At 33.9% G+C, this 24,118-nt stretch overlaps 1 protein-coding gene across 4 annotated transcripts; it reads left to right on the forward strand.

Moving 5' to 3' along the window:
- Window positions 1-5,024: 5,024 nt before the first annotated feature.
- Window positions 5,025-23,517, forward strand: LOC130743319 (phototropin-1-like). 4 transcript variants are annotated; one of them, XM_057595514.1, is made up of 25 exons: window positions 5,025-5,150; window positions 5,236-5,749; window positions 6,266-6,856; window positions 8,245-8,427; window positions 10,710-10,801; window positions 13,180-13,465; window positions 13,594-13,813; window positions 13,932-14,002; window positions 14,409-14,515; window positions 14,781-14,830; window positions 14,985-15,089; window positions 15,361-15,420; window positions 15,506-15,595; window positions 15,983-16,059; window positions 17,536-17,620; window positions 18,411-18,491; window positions 18,788-18,891; window positions 19,494-19,543; window positions 19,908-20,014; window positions 20,124-20,258; window positions 20,843-20,894; window positions 21,315-21,427; window positions 22,387-22,527; window positions 22,932-23,039; window positions 23,151-23,517. In XM_057595514.1, exons 3-24 carry the CDS (start codon window positions 6,273-6,275, stop codon window positions 23,034-23,036), a joined length of 2,898 nt encoding a protein of 965 aa, XP_057451497.1. In that variant the 5' UTR covers window positions 5,025-5,150; window positions 5,236-5,749; window positions 6,266-6,272; the 3' UTR covers window positions 23,037-23,039; window positions 23,151-23,517. The 4 variants fall into 4 exon arrangements, with proteins under 4 accessions (XP_057451497.1, XP_057451496.1, XP_057451495.1 ...); XM_057595513.1 differs by lacking the exon at window positions 5,025-5,150 and having other exon boundaries at window positions 5,200-5,409; window positions 5,481-5,749; XM_057595512.1 differs by lacking the exon at window positions 5,025-5,150 and having other exon boundaries at window positions 5,200-5,749.
- Window positions 23,518-24,118: the final 601 nt, after the last annotated feature.

A 24,118-nucleotide genomic window follows, 5' to 3' on the forward strand; every position in this document is an offset into this window, starting at 1 on the left:
TATCTAATTTTTAATTATCTACTACACAATACATTTACTATATTATTACATATACGAAGATAAATTTAACATATAACTTAAAAAAAACCCTGTGCAACGCACGGGTTTAATTTCTAGTCTTAATAGAAAGCTTACTAACTCCTTAATTAACCTTGTTTTTTGAGTTATCTTTCTATATAATATAACTAAAACATAAATAAATCCAAACTTTTTCTAATATGATCAAACCATCTATACATTTGTGCTATTCAAATGGTTAATTTGTTCCATTTAATTTTTTGTGCTTGTTGTGGTATCCTAAAACAATTCAAGGCGTGGTACTCAAACGAGTTACATTAGCAGTAAAAATTTATATATCTGTTAAAAGTTCGACTTTATTATATCATAGTAATGTATTATTCCATTATTAGAGACGTGAAATTTGTTTGTTGTGTTTTTTAACCTTTATTCTTCCGTCAAATACGATTATTTGACGCGCATCGCCACTACCATCGTTCGTCATTACTACTTGTCTATTTTTCATTAAAAAATAAATTTTATGGGATGAAGTTAATTAAAAAGTAAAATCAAATTTGAAAATGTAAAATTTACGTTGAACAATATAATAATAATCTATTAAATAACTTAGTGTAGGTATTACACCAAAAAAATATTATACGTACCACAGAATTTGCCATAACTTTTTTGGTCGATATGAATGGAGTTGATCACGGATCAGGGGCCACTTCCACAAAATTGGATGTGAAGTTCTAATCTATAATTAATTAAGATCAATTAGCCAAAAATGGATGTGTGAAGTACAACTACAATGTGAGATGATAGTGAAGCAAAGGATAGGTATGTAACAGGCACAATGAACCCGAGGGAGGCCATGATTCTCATGCGGATAGAAGGGGTGGTAAATAAAAGGTGAAAGCGATAGAAGCCAAGGACAAAACCGTATGAAGATTGAAAGATTTTATATCTATGTTATGTTATGTAGCTATTGTCATAGTCAAGGTAGGATTAGGAATCGCTACAAACTAGCGGCAGACTCGCCTTTATGGCAATTTGAAAAGTTAATGCGACGAACATGATAAGATGACTGTCCAAAAAGCACTCCACATGGTCATGGGGCCAATAATATGATAGCATGATCCATCAGACACTACTAGATCTCATGATACATATCTCATCATACTTAATTTTTTTCTTTCTTGAGCGATTATATGTAAATATACTGTTCTCTACACATCCAATCAATATTACATATATGTTAGTGGGGATTTTTAACCATCACAAGAATTTATGGGGTTAAAAATTTCTGTCAACGTAATGTCATATCGTTAGAAATTGTATGTCTGACCATCATTTTCGTTCTTTCTTATGTGCTCCTCATGTTGACAACTTTAATAATTTCTCTCTGTTTTGATCTTCGTTTCACCTTGCTCATGATTTATTTCATTTATTAATCCTAAAGAAAAAAGTTCTATGGGAAGTAATCATGTAGTAGATGCTCGCTTTATTAAGATAATAATACATACTTTTAAAATAAATGTGTTTTTACGTTATCTTAATTAGATCTGAATACACACTTAATCTTTGTTATAAAAAGTTCATCATTCTATAGGTAAACCTAAAGAAACAACAAATATCTTTGCCCCAAAATAAAAAATAAAAATTTATCTCCGGGATCAATTGAATCAATAAGCCAAATAGAAAAACCAAAGACACATAAAGATGCACGAAGTTTTGGCCAATTTCATTTTGGGTGTAGTTAACATAGTACATGTTTATAGTTTAACAATTTATTGTAAAGTAAAAATAATTAATTCTCGAAAAAAATCATGTGAGAAGTTTTTAGGTGTTAGACTTAACTATGAGTTTAGTAGAGAATATCTCGGATTCTAATGTGGTAAAGGTAGGCAAATAGAGCAGTGGTGTGTTGAATGTCTACGACGAAAGAGTTAGTGTTGAAGGCATTCTGACTCTCAAGTCAGTTTTAGATCAGAGAGATAAACTAAAAGTTTAAGAATAAACGAATGAGGAAATGAGTAATGCTTATGTAATTGAATGACAAAACTTACACCTATATAGCTTAACACAAATTGTAGTTGAAGCAGCTTTAGTCTCGCGAAAAACTTCTGAGATGATGTTCACACCTTGACATCCTTTGAATCATGTTCCAGTAATGAACACTCAAGAAGGGTACAGGCCCCAAACCCTACCAGAGCCAGAGTCTAGTAATAGCCTAGTCCTTTAAAATAAATGTCAAAAGGTCCTTTACAATGATCGTAAAGTCCCCTTTTATAGAGGTTACATGGAGCCTTAATTTTGCTACTAATGGGGCTTGTTGTGCCGTACTTCGCTTTGCCTAACTCCCTTACGTACATCAACTGCCCCTAGTGTTTGCCCTAAGGGGGTCCCTAATCTCCTAAGTCATTTCCCTCGCCCTTGGCGAGTTCCTTTCTCTTGGGTCTTATCCGTCCCTGGGCGGGTCCCTCTTGGGTATGGGGGCTCAGCCAGTCCACAAGTCCACAAGACACCGAGCTTGAAGCATTAAAGCACAATGTGTCTTTAAAATGCATTTGATCGCCAATTCCTTTCAATTCCTAGTCATTCGCCCGCTGGGTGAACGCCATTTACCTAGATACGGCGCCAAAATGTTCCGGTAATGAACACTCAAGAAGGGTATAGGCCCCAAACCCTAGCAGAGTTAGAGTCTAGTAATAGCCTAATCCTTTAGAACAAATGTCAAAAGGTCCTTTACAATGATTATAAAGTCCCATTTTATAGAGGTTACATGGATCCCTAATTTTGCTACTAATGGGGCTTGTTGGGTCGTACTTCTCTCGGTCCAACTCCCTTACATACATCAACCGCCCCTGACATTTGCCCTTAGGGGGTCCCTAATCTTGTAAGTCATTTTCCTTGCCCCTGGCGAGTTCCCTTCTCTCGGGTCTTGTTCGTCCATGGGCGGGTCCCTCTCTTGGGTATTGGAGGCTCGCCTAGTCCAAATCATTAATCATGTTAGTTTTAATTTTGCTCGGCTAGTTGTCAGACGAGATAGAACATTACTTCGTCATGGCCGACCAAGTACCAACACAATATTTATTTGATTGTGAAACTTGTGGACCAACCATGATAATATTGTACCTTATGGCCTGAACTAGATAAATTATTGAGGAAAATTAAGTTAATCAAAACATAGTAATTAATAATATATAACTTATTTATGATCTTCACACAATGGATGATAAGAGATCAAAAAATATACTAACAAGATCTAGTACAATTGGTAGATAGCTGAGTTCTTTAATTAAGCATTTAGTTCAGAGTTTAATCATGAACGGTGGATGTGAAGAAAGAATTATTGGGAGAGACTTATCCACTTAACGTGTTATCCGAATCTCAAAGGGATTAGTATCATATTTGTGAAAAAAAAATTAACAATGTATCGCTTCTCATTATTGTGATTTCTATATGGTGCATATATTCCGTGGCACTACGCATAAAAGTACACCATGTTGAATTATGGATTCTTTTGTTATTGCAAAATTGTAAAAAAAAAAAGCATGGTTTTAGTACCCTTATCCAAATAGAGAGTTGTGTACCCTTATCATGATTAAACCGTAAATTATAAAAAAAAAAAATGACAGAAAATAACAATAAGGTAAAAAAATATATTATTCTATTGTTTTGAACAAGTATCGGAAGTAATCACTAAATATAAATGAGTTTCTTCCGTGCCAAGATATTTTAGATGATACTAATATGTTTTTAAGTTACCAGTTATTTTAAGTTTTTTCTTATTCTAGTGTTGATTTTTTGTTGCTTCTTTTATTTTATTTATACTTTAAATAGCAACTAATTTTTTTTATTTTTTGGTAGTATAAAGATAATATGAGAGAAGTCCCATATAAATAAAAGATGAAAATATCGATATGTGAATCATTTGTCCCACACGTGAGAAAAAAGACACATGAACTCGGATTCAAATCATGTGGGAAAAAAGAAACAACCACTAGGAATGTTTTATCCCCCTTTATGTCAGTGCAGGTTTCCAATAATTTTCTAATGTCGGAGATTTATTAAGAAAAAATGAAGAGCACGTTAACGCTACATGCCAAATGAAAATTTTACTTAAGGACACTTTACTTTTAATATATTATAAAATTACTATTATCCTAATGTTTGACTAACTAATTTTTTCATCCTTAGCTAATTTTAGGTCAATTGATATTTATAAATGTTTCTAACTTTTATTCATGCAATACATTCTGAGTCATTTGCGAATGGTAAACATCATGTTTTTTTTATAAGCTGGTAAACATCATGTGATTGAAGTGCTGTGTTGGGAAACATAAGAGCTGAAGAAAAAAATAAAACACAATCACAACATAAGAAAATTATGTGAAAACTCCAAAATCGGAAAAAAAAACCACGACTGCTGTCTAAACCGACAACCAGAGAAATATCACTATGTGAAAATTGTTACAACACATAGACTTCTCTCACTCTCACCCCAATGCCCTAGTACAACCACACTCTCACAAAGCAAATATTAAACTAAGTCAGATATAAGCTTAAAGTGCTACTAAATGGTGCATCTAAAAACAAAGAACTTAGGTCCGATATATAGCCTTGGTCTCCCCCTTGTTTCACCACACTAAGCTATGCGGGACTTCTCCAATAACTAATTTTTAACCTCCTTCTTTATTTTAGAAACTTGGACAATGTGGGACTTGACAATCAACCCCAACATGTTGAACACATTGATCAAATAACTATTTCCCTTCCATATTAGCATTGAAATCTTCCTAGAAGCCATGTTAAATAGGCAATTAGTAAAATTGTAACTGCATCAACCCAAGTTTATCTGCAATTTCACAATATAACCACAACTATAACAGCAACCACAACCGCGATTTTAAAACTTGCTAGCAGCCATGTTAAACAAGCAGTTAGACAAACATCAAGCCTTTATTTCCATCCAATTTTATATAAAAACTATACTCACTCAATATTGATGAAAATTTGTGATTGCAGTCACACATCAACCAGCCTGGTCTCACGTGTCTACTTTCATAACCGATCTTTTATTTTTGAGGGGTGGGGGTTGCACGCTCTAGTTTTGATCCAGCAAGATATTACATGATCTAATTTGTCAGGTATTACAAGATATTATTTTCATATGAACTTGTCTTTTTTTTTGTTTTGTTTTTCACTTGCCCAAAATAATTCCACTAAACACAGAGACACAAAAGTCGTTCCCTCCAAACAAACCGGTCGGTAGAACATGCAGAAACCAATGTGCTGATGAGTAACTGATACAATCCCTACGCATTGATTCTCTGTTTTTGTTGCTTTTTCCTTCTTGACAACTCACTCCACTATCTTACTCAGACCAGAAATCATTACAATTTGAAGGTAAAAGTGCCACTATTTGTTGGTTCCTGAATCTGAATGTTACCTCTTGATTTGATGTCTTAATGATTCAGGGCTTAAGAGCAAAAGAGGGTTATAACAATGGGTACAGGAGCCATGTGAACAACAGAGCACAGTGATTGGTGCCAACCCCTTTTTGACAATGATTCAGATTCTCCTTTTTATCTCCCCCTTCCACTTTTCCTCTTGCCATTTCTAGAAATTCAACTTTTGATCATTTTATCAAGTAGTGTGTGTGCAGCTGCTTTCTGAAGAAGAATAAGCACAACTTCACAACACAACCTCATCATCATCATCATCAATTTTTCTAACTCAGCTTGAGGTATGTTCTAGTACTATAGTACTTCCCAGCACTATAAAAATAAAATTAACAATAAATCAAAAGGTTACCTGCTGAAAAGTTTTTACTCTAAGACAGATCCTCCTTCAGCATGCATGTTCCATCAATTTTTGTACTAATAATTTGCTTGCTACTTGAATTTGTATGGGTGTGGCCCTTAACTACTAGTATTTGCTATTAATTAGAAAACAACCCCTTCTTAAATTGATGTCTACTCAAGGGCATAGATAATTAAAAATTATTTGATGTGTCTCCTTCCTCCCTTGTCTAATTAGACCTCACATTATAAATTGACAAACCCAACCCAATCAATATGAGGCACTCAATTTCTTACACTAAAGCAACAACACACATTAAATGTAAATTTCATTGTTGAGAGTATTTGATAACATGCAATTCAATTCTCAAAACCATCACTCTCTGGTTACTGATCATTACTATTACTATAACTAGTTGAAGCAACAACTACCTTACCAAATTTGTAACAAACATTTTCAGTTACCAAATGGAGCAGCAGTTGAAGAAATCATCACTGAGAACATCATTCCCTCGTGACCCTCGTGGGTCCCTCGAAGTGTTCAACCCAACCGCAAGCAACTCCGCCTCACCGGCGCGCGCTCAGCCGCTCTGGAAAACGTGGAGCGGCGCGGAGGAGGAGGAGCCGCGTGAAATTTCCTCCGATGAGGTATCGTGGATGGCGCTAGAGGGCGAGGAGCGCGGCGTGGCGGCGGAGAGAGCCGCCGAGTGGGGGTTGGTGCTGAGGACGGATACCGAGACCGGGAAGGCGCACGGGGTGGCTGTGAGGAATTCCGGCGGGGATGAGCCTGGTGCGGGCGCCAAAGTTGCGGCGGTTTCTTGTTCTTCTAATAGGAGGAGCTCTAACAACTCCGGTAGAGACTCCGGCGAATCCTCCGACGGCGGCGGGGGGATTCCGAGGATTTCGAAGGATTTGAAGGACGCTTTGTCGACGTTTCAACAGACGTTTGTGGTTTCGGATGCTACGAAACCCGATTACCCGATCATGTATGCGAGTGTCGGGTTCTTCAAGATGACGGGTTATACGTCCAAGGAAGTCATAGGCCGGAACTGGTACGTTTCAATCATATTCTGTAAATATTACACGTTCACAAATGGTAACGAATAATGGAGAAAAACACAGATTGGAAAAAGTAAAAAAACTAGGAGAAAATAAGAGAGGTAATTGATGATATGATAGAAAACAAAAAGATATATAAGTAAAAAGTAAATGTGTAAATGAAGTATAGCTCAATAGTAAATACTATCAACTTTATCCGATGTATCCAAAAAAAAAAGTAAATACTATCAAGGAGTATGATACATTCATATTTTATTTTCGATTTCATATTATTTTTATTCTTTTTTCTTTCTATCTCTTTATGTTTTATTTGTCACATCATATAATATATTATTTATTAATCTTGTTTCACTTCTTATTTACTCAAATGTGAGTGTGTGAGGGGTGTGAAAAAAACATTATTGATAAAAAAATTGTCATATTAATGAATAGTTGGTGAAAACTTTAAATTTTAGAGTTTTGATATATTCAGATTTTACTTTATCTTCAATTTTATTTTTAACTCACTTCTTCTTTCCGTCCTTTTCTTATTATTTCAAATCAATATCACAGCACTTATTTCTATTTCTTTTATATCTCACTCAAAGTGTAAGTGAATTTAAAGGGTGAAGAAACACTTTCATAAAAAGGATTTAATGTGTATGCATGCAATGTTAGTGTAAATTTTTTTTTAGTAATGAAAAAAAGTGAAGTAAAAAAAATGTTTCAAAATTTCTTAACACAAAACATTCAATTGGTTGCCACATCAAGAAAATAAATTTTTTATTTTTTAAAATAAAAAAGAAACTATTTTAAATATGTGATATTAAATAATTAAAACTTTTTTAAAGGCATTAATAGATGTTAGTGTAAAAAGGTTTTAGTGTGTCATTTTTTTATGATAGTGTATCAATATTCAACTCTTTAAAAAAGTTAGTATATATTTTTGACATAAAAAAATTTAACATATTTAATTTTTTTTATACATAAGAAAACTAACATATTTAATATTTTAAGGATGTAGAATAGAATTCAATATTTTTTTAACAGCAAGAATTCCATATAATCCATAAGAATTTTGATTCATTTCACTCCATTTCTACCTCTCTCCCCTCATTTTTCAATTCTTTTTATTATATTTAAGTGTCTCTTTTCACACTTAGAATTCAGCAAATTAGTCTTAAAAAATGATTATTTCCAGAAATATATTTCACACCCTTGTACCAAACGCTCCTTAAAAATTTTGATTCATTCCACTTATTTCTACCTCTCTCTCTCTCCTCATTTCAGCAAAGTAGTCTTAGATTTATTTTTACAAGTTAGACAAGAGAAAGATGAAACATGCGTTTTAACTGTAAGAAGGAAAATGACGTATTTTAAACTGCGGGTCGGGTGGGCGCAGTCGGTTTTTGCAGGGTGCAGATACGGATCCGGAGGAAGTTTCAAAGATAAGGGAAGCGTTAGAAGCGGGGAAAAGTTACTGCGGAAGGTTACTGAATTACAAAAAGGACGGCTCACCTTTCTGGAACCTTCTCACCGTTTCACCCATCAAAGACGACGATGGCAAAGTGCTCAAATTCATCGGGTCAGTTCAATTTCTTAACTTCTTCTTCAATTCTGGTGTCGACAGTGTTTATCATCTTTGTCTTAATTGGATATTATCATGGAATTGGGACCAAACAAAGAAATTGACATTACATTCATTGATTTTGAATCTTTCTAACATGTCATTGCCACACAAATTGTGTCTGTTGTGGATTTTTAAGTGTGTGTGGGCCCGGGGCATTGTGAAAATTGGATGCATTTCTTCCACTAATGTGTGATAAGGACCACAACTGGAGAGATATCGTTTTCATTGATTTTAGAAACTGCCTACTGCCTAGAGAGAGCTATGTTTATCTGTTTAGGTCAATTGTGGATTAGATTACGCATTTATGAATTTTGTTTTGGTTTCGGAAGTACTTGTTGCCATGATTGTGTGGAATTTTTCTGAACCATGGGATGTTTGATATTTTTTGAGAACGTCCTGATCAGGGTGGTGAAATTGAAATAGTCTAGGGTGAATGTAGAAAAGGGTATTTAGTGAGTTCGGATAAATGGTCCCATGGAATATAGATGATTGAAAGACTTTGAGGTGGCGAATAGTAAGGTTAGATTTATAGAAAAAAAAATTGGTTAATTGGGTAAGAACGAATAACTTCTCCTTTTAAGATTATGTGTTTGATTCTTGTTGTTAGTGTGAGAATAAAGTTGGTGAACGATTATAAATAGCGATTATTGGTATCAGACGAATGTTCTAACCAAGTTAAATCCATCCAAACTTTTAAACAACAACAAAAATAAGATTAGGGATGACAATTTCCACCTACATATAGGCGAGGATTGTCCCATTTGGGGCTCCAATCTTAAGGAATTTTTCCTATGGGAATGGGAATGGGGATGTGGACAAATATTCCTCTGAGTTAAATTGGGAATGGAGGTGGGGATCAACTTCCTGCTCCGTATATATAAATAAAAATTAAATAATACTCTAAGTATTAAAGTCAAGTAGCTACTAAAAAAAATATATAAAGAACCACAAACATGGGCTATGTTTGACATGCCATTTCAGCTAGCTTATAGCTTATTTGACTAGCTTAAAGCTTATTTGACTAGCTTAAAAGCTCTTCAAAAGTGTTTGGTGAATGAGCTTATTTCAGTAGCTTTAAGCTTTAAGCTATAAGCTATCTCAGGTAGCTTATAGCTTAAAGCTTATAGCTTATTAAATTTATTCTCATTTTTATCCTTATTATTTTATTAAAATTCTACCATTACCCTTTATATATTTATAAAAACACTAAACATATTTTCTCATCACACTTACGTATGCAGTTCCCGCCACACTGCTGCGCACCATAAGTATTAAAAATATTATATTAATAAAAATAAGTAAAAATTAATATTATATTTTTAAGATGATAAATAACGTGAGCTAATAAAAATATTTAAAGTGATAATAATTTTAATATTAATATCATATAGGTATTAATGTGAAAATAAAGTAATGTTAAATATAAAAATAATTATACAAGTATGTCCTTTTATGTCCTTTTACAATTTCAGCTTGTTTAACAACTAGTTTTACCAAACACTTTTGTTTCAATCACGTAGCTTTTCAGCTTTCAGCTATCAGCTTTCATCTAGCTTATCAACTTTCAGCTATCAGCTAGCTTATAAGCTTTCAGCTAGCTTTTCAGCTTTCAGCTAGCTTATCAGCTAAACATGCCAAACATAGCCATAGTAAATTATATTAAAAAAATAATAATGCAATCAGACTATAGAATAAGTATAACATTTTTTATCAAGCATAAAAACCAAAAGCACTTGACTAGATTCAACCGAGATCAACGTGATTCGTCCATTTATTTTAAAATGTTAAATGAATTCAAAATCGGTAAGGATCAGTAAAAAAATTGTTAAAAAGCTTTTTTGGTGAAAACTAGTGGTAAAAATCGGCTAACGTTTTTTGATTGTGGAAAATCGGCTATCGTTGATCAGCTTTTATTTTACAACTTGTTTATTTTTTCAAAATTCTTAAAAATATTTTTAACCTGTAAAGTTATAATGAGCTACATAAATAAGTTTTTATACTTATTGTTTTATTATTTTTTATTGTATAATATCTACTATATTTATTTAATATTAAGAAACTAAGACTAGTTAAATCTTTTTTTGGAATGTACCAAAAAAAATAATTTAACTAGTCTTAGTTTCTTCATATATTAAATTAATATATTGTTTATTTGTTACATATTTTAATATGTGAAATATTCTTACCAATCCACATGCTTGCCCAATGTTTTTTAAATTTTTGGTTAATTGTGGCAGAATGCAAGTGGAGGTTAGCAAGCATACAGAAGGATCCAAGGAGAAGATGCTGCGGCCCAATGGATTGCCCGAATCATTAATCCGATATGACGGTATTCATCTTCCATCTCAACATTATCTTTGTTACCTGGTGGAATGTTAGGTCTCTTTGGAGGTTTCTATTATTGTTATTATTATTATTATTACTCTTACAAAAGAAGACCATAAAATGCATATATAAAAAGAGCAACAAAATGTAGTGTACGAAATTTAAATATGTATAATAAAAACCACATGTCATTTTTTTTTACATTAAAACCACATGTCATTAAGAGTTCAATATTGTTTGAGTCACGTTTAAATTGTAGAAAATAATACATGTAAATATAATGATAGCAAAGTAATTAATTTAGAGAAAACTTAAAAGCATAAAATATATGAATAATTGATTGAAATAATATAAAATTAAAATAAGAAAGTTAACGCTAAACTAAAATTAATTTTTTGTGTTAAATTGCTCTGAAATTTCGACTCGGGTGTGGTGAATGTCAAAGGTCTCCCCAAGAAGCTAAATTGCTCAAATTAAATTACTCATACAAATCAAACTCTACTTAAGGATTCAAATAACTACTTTTTAGCACTAAACCGGCACCCGTTGGGTACACTAAAAAAATTGAGATAGCTTTTTAAAATTTATATAACTGGTATAATAGAATATTAGAAGAGATTAATTTCTATATATCGACGGTGTAAAAAGTTTTACACAATTATTCAACCACATCCCTTCATTTCCTATTTTAAATATCATTAAATTCAAAATTAATTATTAGCTAGCAAAACGAAGGAATGCGATTGCATGATTGTGTAAAACTATAGTGCATATAAATTAATCTCATATTAGAATACGCACATAATTAATGTAAATTTAATGTTGAAAATAAAAATCAACATGCGTTCTTGATCCATGGCCAATTGAGGTGGAAACATCCAACAACACTCCCACTACTTGATATGATGAATTATGAGAGTGGTATATTTAGATGAATGTCGTGCTCTGGCTATCAAGAAGTGCTTGATGTAATGGTGTTAAGAATTGGGGAGAACCCAAGAGATGCTTAGAGGGATGTATACAAGGACTCCAAGAAGGATCACGAGGCTCTGCTAATTTTGCCATTCACTAGAGTCTTGATGCTGCAAATTTTGAGAAAATCTCTGCTGCAACATCAGCGAAAAAAAGGTTGAGATATTTTGGAGAATTGCCGCGCGTAACCGCTTAGAGAGAGAGAGAGTGACTGAATCTTGAGTTTGTTATTCATGAAATGAGCTAAGAGTCCCTTACAATTGTTAACCGCCCCCTATTTATAGGCTAGGGGTTGGGCTTAGCGTGTCTAACTGTCCTTAGTGGGCCAGTTGGGCCTCTCGAAGGAGGCCCAGACCCCTGGCTTGTGCGTCGCCTTGGGGCGAGCGTCCCTGGGCGAGGGCCTCCGGGATCTCGCCCAGTCCACTATGAAGGGGTGCAAACATCAAGAAGGAAAGGCTGCAGATTTTGTGAGGGCAATTTGAACTGTTGCAAATGGAGAGCTAAGAAACAGTGGTTGAATACTTTTCCAAGGTTCTGTCACTTACTAATCAAATGAGGTCTAATGGAGAGGAGGTGACACATGTAAACATTGAGGAGAAAATTCTTCGATATCTACCATCAAGATTTGACTACATTGTGGTTTGAAGAATTAAAAAAATCTGGGAATCTCACTAGAAGCCCCTGAACAACATTTAGTCATTTACTTACAGGGAATGGTGACCAACCTATAGAAAATAGGTTTTACATGGTAGGAGCGAGCATATAGAGATCTGATTTCATAACTTGAGAGAAGAAATGTAGAAATGGAAGATTGAACTGGTCTATGCAATGAAAGGAGCAAGTGGCTGATATTCTGATCAAATCATGAAAGAATGAAGGGTTTATGTTGCTTAAGAATAAATTGGGTGTTATATCTTCTTTAAATCTGAATTAAGAAGGAATGTTGAGTCACGAGTGTGTTTGATGGAACCAAATTGTAAGGTATTAGATCTGAGTCCTACATTGGAAGTATGGGATTCTAGTGAGTGGAGTTTATAAGACCTTGGATTCTCCAATTACAACAGCTAACTTTTGTGGTATAGTTCTCCCAATATTCTTATCAGTGCACCAGTGAGTGAGAGAATGCTTCAACAGTTCCAACCTCTAGCTAAGGTTTGAGTTCATTAACATAACAGCAGGAAGATCAACTCAATTGGCATACATGAAGTTCTTAATTGTGTCAATGTCGTAGAAGTGGTGATTATTGTCCAAAACTAACAAGCACCAAAACACCACCAATGGGAGGGCGAAGAAACAAGGCAATGAATAACTATTGATCTTTGACTATGCATGTATCAAACTAATTTTCAACCTTGCCATTCAGTTGGAAGATATTTTTGCACTGTTTTTTTAACTGCTTTTGTCTTGCAGCTCGTCAGAAAGAGAAGGCTGAAACTTCAGCATCTGAGTTGGTACAAGCTGTGAAGCGCCCCCGAGCACTCAGTGAATCAGAAAACCGTCCCTCCATCAGAAAATCAGAGAGTGCTGAAGATGAAGAAGAAGAGGAAGAAAAACCAGAAAAAACTTCAAGGAGAAAATCTGAGAGTGTGGCTTCATTTAGACAGAAACCACAAGTAAGAAATAGAAATTCAATGCAGCGAATCAGTGAGGTGCCTGAAAACAAACAGAAAAACAACCATCGCCATTCTTTCATGGGGTATATGTGATTATTTACTTATACACATTGTTCTTTGTACTTAAGATTATCACTGAATTTTTTTATTACTAAATTTACTATTTAGATATGATAATCCAATACCACAATGCTATCTTTCTATTCTTCAGGTTCATTAAGAAAAGTCCTCCCAAAGATGAAAGCATAGCTAATGAAGTTATTGAGGTTGTCATCTCTGACAGTGAGGATGATGAGAGGCCTGATAGCTTCGAATTCGATGAAAAAGAAAAGCTCAGGGAAAAGAGGAAAGGTCTTGATCTTGCTACCACACTTGAGCGTATTGAGAAAAACTTTGTCATTACTGATCCAAGGCTTCCTGATAATCCTATAGTAAGATTATTCAAATAATTTTATATCCCATTGAAAATGTTTCCCTTCTGTGTTGGATTCTTGTATTGCAGGTAAAGATACAACAAGTTAAAGTTTGTATTTGGTTTTAACTTTTCAGATCTTTGCATCTGATAGCTTCTTAGAGCTTACAGAATACAGTCGTGAAGAAATATTGGGAAGAAATTGCAGGTATGCAAAATGTACTTTTACCTGATAGAAAAAGTTACTCAAACTTAATTCATGTTAAATAAAATAAAATTTAATACGTAACTATTTTTAACTGCAACTTTCAAACAAATAGGCTTTTTGTTGCATTTTAAATGTTTCCACGAAGGATCACGGAAAAAAATCCAGAAATTTGGAGCTTAGTTGTTGCATAGAATTTATAAACATAGTAAAATCACCAAAAACTTCACAAACTAGAAAGTAATATTATTACATTGCAAGTGTACTAATGCTAGATGGAAGCTAGTGATACAAATTCAAATTTCTTTTCTGAAAATTGTAAATGATTAATGTAGCTGGAAAGGATCTAAAAGTAGTTTCTATAATGTCAAAACTCTGTATTTACCTTACATGCTATTTGGCAATTTAGGTTTCTGCAAGGACCTGAAACTGATCCAGAAACTGTGAGAAAAATTAGAAAGGCCATTGACAACCAAACAGAAGTCACCGTGCAACTCATTAATTATACTAAGAGTGGTAAGCTTGTTTGATTTTCTGTAGGGAAGACCACTCGTACAGATTCAAACTTTGCAGGAATTTACGTTAATAATAATTTCATGATAGAATTTTTTTTACAACATATTCAATGTCTCACTATTTAGTTCAATATACAAAGAAATAAAACTACGGTTACCTCTTAATTTTTCATGAATACATTAACCTGTATTTGCCTATATATCCCAGTTTTTGAATCCTGTATTTGCCTATACATTAATCCTGATCCTTTCTCAATGCTACTCAGGCAAAAAGTTCTGGAACCTGTTTCATTTGCAACCTATGCGTGATCAGAAGGTACAACTTACAATAGTCCTCTGAGAATGTTACAATTTTTAATATCTGGCCATACAAAGTTTTTTTTGGATAGTCGAAAATATTCCATTCAGCTATATTTTTACATTAACAAAATACGAAGCTGAGCTTTTTCTTTTACATGGCGGTTTAACAGGGAGAAGTGCAATATTTTATTGGTGTTCAACTTGATGGTAGTCAACACATAGAACCTCTTCACAACTGCATCGCAGTAGATAATGCAAAGGAGGGAGAACAATTGGTGTGGTCTCTATTCAAGTGCTTTATTAGTTTAAGTGTTTAACAAACATTGAAATCTCAAATCATCGCCAACATCATTAATATCCAAATTCAGGCTTCAAATTTGATAAAGCCAATGGATGACGATTTCCTAAACTTCTTTACATTTATTATGAGCTCTTTCTTTCATATAATATGTGTTGGCATTACCTGTAATGGTAGAGTAGTTTGTTCAATTTATTATGCTTTGCATCCTCTGAGATATAACAAATTCATTTGACATCCACCCCCAGGTTAAACAAACCGCAGAATATGTTGATGAGGCAGCGAGAGAACTTCCGGATGCTAATCTGGTGTATATTTGACTACTTGTTATCGCTGTCTTCTAAAGTGTTTTAAACTTCTCATTTGTGACATTACCTTTATGGTCATCTCCAGAAACCAGACGAGTTATGGATGAATCATTCAAAAGTGGTTCGCCCCAAACCGCATAGGAAGGAAGATGCAACTTGGAAAGCTATTCAAAAGGTATTATTTTCCTATTTGAAAATGCCATGTTCCCCTAATTTCATGTTAGTTCTATTAACTTAGTAAAGATTTAGGAATTTCTTTTACACTGCATGGTTACAAATGTGGTAAAAACTTCTAAATGTTCTATTAACTTGTGTTTTGATTCTCTCTCTCCCCATTTCTTTAGATTTCAGGAAGTGATCATAATTTTCTCTTAATCTATGTATTATATTGAAGATTTTTTCTATTGATTTGATAAACATGACATAAAACCATTATAGATCCTTCTGTATTCCATATGGCTATAAGTAATTTTGGATTTTCTTCCTAGTTTCTTGAGTGTCTTAAAACGCAAGTTATGTGCTTTTGCAAATTGTTTCTGACCTTGCTTTATTGGTTCTGCAGATCCTAGAAAGTGGGGAACAGATAGGCCTAAAGCACTTCAGGCCAATCAAACCCCTGGGGTCGGGGGATACTGGCAGGTTTCTTTCCTAATTATCTTTTCCATTTCACAATTTCTGAAACTGGTAGCTGAAGGTGTGAAAAACGACTAGAAGGGGGGGGTTGAATATCGTTTTCAATATAAAAACTTTCCCCTTAAGTTTTAAAGTAAATCTTTTCGGTTTCTCTACGATAGATGGTGCAGCGGATAAAGATAGAGAGAAGAGAGAAGCACACAAGTATTTTATCCTGGTTCACTTGATAAATCCCTCAAGCTAATCCAGTCCACCCGTTAAGGTGATTTCTTCCTTCTTAGAATGAAGGCAATCCACTAATCAGATAATTGTTACAACTGCACTTGAAACCTACAAGTGACTAACAATACACTGACTTAGCTCACACTAAGATTCACTCTCTTAGTCTTCTCTAGGATCCGATCAACCTTGATCTCCTAAAGGAATCACCACTAAGATTCACTCTCTTAGTCTTCTTAAGGATACTGACCTACCCGGTCCCTTAAGGAAAATCAAACAACTGTTTGAGGTTGGTGTTTACAAAGGTTTGCTTCTAAATAAGCTGAGTGTAAACTAAATAAGAACAGATGAAGAAAGTAGAGGCTTGAATCTTTTCTTGTATTGCAGCTCTTGATCTCTCTCTCTTAGCTTTCTTCTTTTTCTTCAGCCTTTTATAGTCCAAGGTGCAAAGGATATTTCTGTTGAGAGAATATGACCGTTGGAGGGCATTTCTGGAACTTCCAGAACCTGTTGTGGCTGAACCTTGGTAGGTAGGCTTGTCATAATAGTACACTGCTCTTGTACTTCTTGATAGAGACATTTGCCTTTAACCAATGACTTCTGATCAGAGGAATGCTTCGTGTTGGAACTTGTGAAGCTTGGTGATCAGAGTCAGAGGGAAGCTTGGATCCTCTGACCTTCGTTACTTCTGCTTCTGAACCTTCAGAGCTTCTGGACCTTCAGAGCCTCTGGTCCTTCAGAGCTTCTGGTCTTCAGATCTTCTGATCCTCAGATCCTCTGATCTTCAGATCCTCTGATCTTCAGATCCTCTGATCCTCTGACGAATATATCTTCTGGTGTCAGAATCAGAACCTGTTTGTCAAAACACTCAAGACAAACATTAGAGTATCATAGTTGTTCATCCACAAATAAATACTTGTTATCATCAAAACATAGAGTTGTACCACATGACCAAATCTTGATCTTACAGTAGCATCGGGGTTAAATTAGTTGCCAGATGAAATGAATTTTAGCCACACGGCTGAGATGCTCTAGAGAGTATGACTGACATATTTTAGTATGACTTAATCACTTCTACTATTAATTCTAGCATTTCTTTAATGGAATTTTATAGATGAATTAGTCTTAGTTAGCTGAAAATTTAGGTGATCTTATGATTTTGAAATATTAATTTAGATATTCTACTTTAATTTGGAAGAAAGAAAGCTTCTGTCTGTTCCATTATTATTTTTTTAAATCAAGCTTCTGTGGCATGGCTTGCAGTGTGCATCTGGTGGAGCTAAGTGGAACTGGTCAATATTTTGCCATGAAGGCTATGGATAAGAGTGTTATGCTCAATCGTAACAAGGTTTTGAACACTATTTAACATAACTATTTTTTTACCTCGTTTTTACTGCTAAGTTTTGGATCTATTTGTTACGTCCTCTCACCTAAACATGTTTTGTAGAAGTTATTGTATACTCTTTTGGTGTCATTTCCTTTTGTATTTTGGTGATACATTTTAACTTCTATCACTTAGTTCAAGTGCATAATGACTTCTCAATATCCCAATACACTAAACCCTATTAGTTCTTCACATATGAATCCACTCACTTTATGAGTAATTTCTATTATACTTCCTCTGTTTGATAATTTTTTGTGATTGTTGTTTATTTTCAAGAATTTTATGAATCCAACTGTTAGATTTTCATAAAGTAGTTCAAGTCCTAAAAAGTTCTTGCAATTTAAAAAACTAGTGTATACTCCCATAAAAAACTAGTGTATACTCCATCTTTTGATTTCATTTTGATGGACTCATATATTTTTAACATATAAGTAATGTCAACTATGAGATCACATATGAAGATAATATAAAGTCTCACAATGGTCAATAATGAGTCAAATGAAAATAATATAAAAGAAGAAACTCATATATACAATGTCTTCAAGTTTAATCGCATGTCCCTATTTTGAGCTCTCCCAGCCCCCCAAAAGAATGTTCAATTTATCTAAAATTGGGTGCTATGCACGATCATTAAGATATAGCATATGATTCAACGGTTAGATTTTTCAAAATGTGTCTCTAATTACCTCTAAGTAACAAATCAAGTTATAGAAGCATTCGTCCCTTATTGTAATAGGATGGCCATTTTGTACAGGTGCATAGAGCTTGCACAGAGAGAGAAATCCTTGACATGTTGGACCACCCTTTTCTGCCTGCATTATATGCGTCCTTTCAGGTTTGAAACTGAAAATATTACTTTCAATTGGTAGCTCAATAATTATCGTTTATTGATGACTCAAGTTACGAAAAACTGGTAGGAACATTAGAATCCTTTTTATTGCTGGATCACTTTTTCCTCTTCTGCACTGAAGCTTGTGATTATAGAGTTTAAGTATGTCACATCACAATCTCTTTATCCTAGACCCTTGCTTTTATGAATAATTTAGGACTTACAGAATAACAAGGATGTTCACGTGGCTTCTTTGCTTAATACTGAAATTGTCAAATATTTGGAACTTGATTAATTTGCAGACCAAAACACATGTTTGTTTGATAACCGATTACTGTCCTGGTGGAGAGTTATTCCTGCTTCTTGACCGGCAGCCAACAAAGGTTCTCAAGGAAGACGCTGTGAGGTATATTATGCTAGCTTCTTCATAAAGAATTCATATGTCTAGAGTTTGAAGACAATCAAAAGTTCTCTTTTATTAACTTCAAGAGATGTTCTCACTTGGCTCACAATTAAGGCTATTTTTTGAGAGTTTGAAACATGATGGACTGGAGTATATCATAATGAAAAAGTGATCTGTTTAAAGAAAAAATTAGTAGGGTGATTAAAAACATATCTTGGATTTGTTTTTATTTTTATGTTCTTCATAATTTTTTTGTAATACAAACTTAAAAACAAATTTTAGAAGAAAATAACTTGTTTGGAAAATATTGGATCATGTCGCTCAGTTCTCTTATCATGTCCCTCCCTGTATACTGTCACAATGATGTGAGCCTTCAATTCTCTGATCAACAATGAACCATTAGGTAAAGAGGGAGAGGCATTCTAAGTGTAATTTGAAAAGACGTTATTTTTTTATGACAGTACCTTAATGAACTTTCATAATGATAAGACTGTCACTGCAAAAACAATAAAATCAAGAAGCAAAGGATTGTTCTTCAACACGTGTACTACTTCTTATGTTTCTCCACTTTTCCTTAATTGACATGAAGTTTTTGATATTTTTAGATTTTATGCTGCTGAGGTACTGATTGCATTGGAGTACCTTCATTGTCAAGGTAGGCCCTATTTTGAAATTCATACACAACAACAAGAACAACAATAACCTTTCCCTATTAGATGGGATGGACTACATGTCTACATGGATTAAACGAAGCTATCATGAACCATATATATGAGATCATGATAATATTTGTTGTTGTTAGCTTCTATTTTAACTCATGAAACTTCCTTACAATCCATACATGTAATAAGATTTTTCCCCTTTTAAGTCATCAAGTGTCATACAATGGTCTACCAGCAGATTCTAGGTTCTGTGATTTCTTTCCTTCCAATAAATCTTGCCACTTAATTTCTTATGTGTGTACTAAAACACTTACTGAAACAAAATTTAATATGAAATTGTTTGGTGATAATTTACAGGGATAATATATCGAGATTTGAAGCCAGAAAATGTGTTAATCCAGAGCAATGGGCATTTGTCTCTAACAGATTTTGATTTGTCATGTTTAACATCTTGCAAGCCACAGGTACCTCAGAGGCAAGAACTTCTTCTAATATAGTTTTTAATTAGAAAGAATACTTTTAACTTATGCCATTGAAAGCAGCTTTCTTTACTTCCCACTGCACTCTTTGTAGCTTGTAATTCCAGCTTCAAATGAAAAGAGGAAGAAGAAGAAGAAACAACAGAAAAGTCAGCAGGTTCCAATGTTTATGGCTGAACCAATGAGAGCATCAAATTCTTTTGTTGGCACGGAAGAGTACATAGCTCCGGTTTGTAGTTCTTGGACATATATTTTATTGAGCAGCACAAACTATAATTCAAGATATGCATGGTTCATATACCTATTTTGTGGTAAATGCATTAATTATTACACATATGGTAGTCATTATCAAACAGATCACATTTTGAGACAAAAAAGAATTATTGTGAAAATATATGACAAGTTTGTAAAACTTCTATTTAAATGGCAAATTCGTATACTTTACAACATGGATCTGTTTATTAAATTTAGTGTCGTGTACATTTATCAAAAGATAAAAAAAAGGCTAGTAGGTAACTTTTGATGCAAGAAACCATGAATTTATTAAAACGTTGTTTCACAAAAGAGGTGAAATTCTAGATAAGAGGCTTGAAGTGGAAGTGGAAGTCGTACATTCTCTCATCATTGTTGATGAGCTTGCCAATTGGACGTGAACTATTCTTATTCCTGTCGAGACCTTTTGATTTCTTGCAGGGTAGGGGGTGGGATCTTGGTAGCTATAATACTTTTGCTGCATTTGTGCTATTTGAACTTCTTTAGAAATGCTTATGCATTTCTCAGAATTTGTTGTATCTGACAGATCAAATTGTGCAGGAAATTATAACTGGTTCAGGCCATTCTAGTGCTGTAGATTGGTGGGCTCTAGGTAATCCTTAATTCCAATGAGGCTATGAAATAAAAAAATGAAACACAATTATGAATATATGCCCATGTTTGGAAATCCTTCTAGAATATAAAGTCAGAATCAATTATAAGGAGAAGCTTCTGAGTTTCAAAATTTATTATGAGGAGACAGAAGTTAATCTAAACATGCTATATGTCAGTTTCTGAAGTGTACTTTATAATTTAGCTTGTATAGTGGATATTGATGCTTCCATAGATAAATAATCAGTTTTTATCCATATCTTATTTTAACTTTTATTCTCAACACTTTTCCTTTGTTGCCCTTTTGGCCCCTGAGGCTATCCAGATCGAATTTAATGATTTGGAGAGTTGAAATTGAAACACTTGACGTCAGCCAACACTTAGGATATCACATTGTTTGATTTCAATGCTCTTTTTTCAGGTATTCTTCTATATGAAATGCTTTATGGGTATACACCATTCAGGGGAAAGACAAGACAAAAAACATTTGCAAATATTCTTCACAAAGATCTTAAATTTCCCAAAAGCAAACCGGTGAGATTGTTCTCCTGTGTAACTTTTCATACATTTGTTGCTTACTTAGTTTTCAATTGTGGACTGAGCTAGGAAATGCACCCTTAGGAAAATATTCTTCAAACTAAATTGATGAAACAATTTTGCAACAGAGTGTTGAGTAGGTTCCAAAAGTCACCAGAGTATGCATAACTTATGCCTACTTCTGAAACAATTATCAAAACTTGCTTGATGTAATAAGCCTTGAAATTTCGATGATCAAATCGTTGTAAAAGAAATTGAAACATGTTGAATATCTATTAAGATTTAGTTTATTATTAGTCTTATCTCATAGAGATATAGTTAAGATTTGTTTATCTATTTTAGATTAGTATCTATTTAAATAGAGATGATATCTATTTAATTAGAGATAGGTTTAGATAGATTTAGTTTGTTTTTATCTCTTTGTTAGCCTATATATATTGTAGTTTATGCTCAAGTATTATCAATCAAATATACACAATAATTATTTCATCAAATTCAAGTAAACAAATTCTTATCATGGTAGTCAATTTGCATTTCAGTTAAAATATAAGTCTGCAGATAATGTAAGACAGCCAATTTGCTTTTATGATAAAAATAAAACAAAAAGGGTTCTAAATATCAAACTTCTATTCTTTCTTTTCACTTCTATGATTGTGTCTTCCATTATTCTTTATCTTCCCTTGCTAAGAAACCTGAAAAGGAAAAACAGCACTTGTCTAAGTCTGGTTCTAACTTCTAAATCAAAATAGAGGCAACAGGTTGAAATATTCAAATGTAACATTTGTAAACCTTTGAATTAAAAATCACATTCAGTCAGACTTAGGTTTGAGTTATATATATGTATAAATGTATAATCCATTCATGCTGAATGATAAAAAAAAGTTCAAATGCAACTTTGTGGCCACAAATGGAATGATGACATTTTTCTCATATGCATTAACTAAGTCTTGATGCAGGTAAGTCTCCATGCAAAGCAGCTAATTTACCGGTTGTTGCATAGAGATCCCAAAAACAGATTGGGTTCACAAGAGGGAGCAAATGAAATTAAGCGGCATCCATTCTTCCGGGGTGTCGATTGGGCACTAATTCGTTGCATGGTAACACAATTATTAAAATTGTTGAGGGTGTTTGAATGTCCCTTTATGAACATGAAATTGATTTTTCACCGCCAAAGTTAATTTTTGTGTGTTTGAATGTTTCCGTTCACCATTGATTTTAACTCCAACTCAATTATAAAGCTAGAAAACCTAGCTGGTGTGGTGAACATAATCAATTATCAGATTTTGGAATTGAAATTCACATTAACTTACAGAAATCACTTTTCTCATCAATATACTCAAATTTAAACCTTCATTTTTATGTTTTAACTCCCATGTCTATCCAAAGTCAATGTTGATACCACTAATTCAAATACACTCTCATTAGCTAAGGATTTTTGTTCAATGTCTAGTTCTATTTTGTGGTCAGCTGTTTGATCAGTAAATCATTCATATCTTATCAGAAACCTCCAGAGCTTGATGCTCCTCTCTTACAAGAAACTGAAGAAGACAAAGAAGCCAAAGATGTAGACCCCAGGCTAGAAGATTTACAGGAAAACTTTTTCTGAAAGGTGTCTTTTTCTCTCTCTCTCTCTCTCTCTCTCTCTCTCTCTCTCTATATGTGTGTATATGTTGTGTGGTTAACATTCCAGTGATTAACACATTATCTTGTGGCCTTGTAGATTTAGATAATGGAGTCTCATAGCATTCAAGAAACACATGATCACGAATTCTTTGGGGTTCTTTTTTTTTTGAGAGAATAATGGAATTTCAATTTCCTGCTTGAGTTGTGTACAGTTTCAACATGTTCATTGTAATAATATATGAATGGAGATCTCCCACAATTTTTGCTAGTGTGTGGTGCTTTAGTTGCCTGGAGTAAGAGATTAGGGGTGTCGTCATTGTGCACTTCAACAGCTATTCAACCACAGCGTCTATGTGTGCAAATTCTTGTATATTTTTAATATAATTTTTTGAGTAAGTTAAAATATGTACGGTAAGAATTTTTTTTTTACATCGAAAAGATAAACTACGACCCTCCAGGTTTGATTCATGGACCTCCCCTCCCCAACCCATATGCTCACCATAAATCAACTAAGTATTGTTAAATTATTTTTAGAAAATTGCTTTCAAGCAATCTCCAAATGTGTGTTTGAATTAATTTATTTACTAAAATATTACTGTATTTTTTTAGAAAGCAGAAATTTATATATATGGAAAAATAGACAAAAGCACAAAACTCAACTCCAAAAGGAAAAAGAACCCCAAACCAGGCTAAAATTCAGAAGAATAACAACGGACCTCTCAAAATTACCCACAGAGGAACAAACTGAGAAGTCTGAGGAACACCACCCGAGACACAAACGCATCCAACAAAACTACCACAGAACCTAAAGACCCCAGGAAAAGGAAAAAGGGGGAAACCAAAAAAACTTTGCGAGGAGGACCATGATATCAACAGCAAAAAAAAGGAGAAACCACCACTACTACAATGACCTGCGGGCACGAATCTCGACTGCTATCTGGTTCAGAACAGTCTCATTTGTACAATCGTAACGAATATCCATATAATTCCTCATCAAAAGGGCACTCCTTACTCTAGTCATGATACCATAAGGCTCTGAAAAACTCTATGGATAAAACCATCAGC

Source organism: Lotus japonicus, chromosome 3 (genome assembly GCF_012489685.1).
Source record: "Lotus japonicus ecotype B-129 chromosome 3, LjGifu_v1.2".
Classification (NCBI taxonomy): Eukaryota; Viridiplantae; Streptophyta; class Magnoliopsida; order Fabales; family Fabaceae; genus Lotus; species Lotus japonicus.

Coding starts and splice junctions, on each gene's coding strand:
- LOC130743319 (XM_057595514.1), top strand. CDS start 6,273: ATGGAGCAGCAGTTGAAGAAATCATCACTGAGAACATCATTCCCTCGT. Junction 16,060..17,535: donor GGGTCGGGGGATACTGGCAG/GTTTCTTTCCTA, acceptor CATGGCTTGCAG/TGTGCATCTGGTGGAGCTAA. Junction 20,895..21,314: donor TGTAGATTGGTGGGCTCTAG/GTAATCCTTAAT, acceptor CTCTTTTTTCAG/GTATTCTTCTATATGAAATG.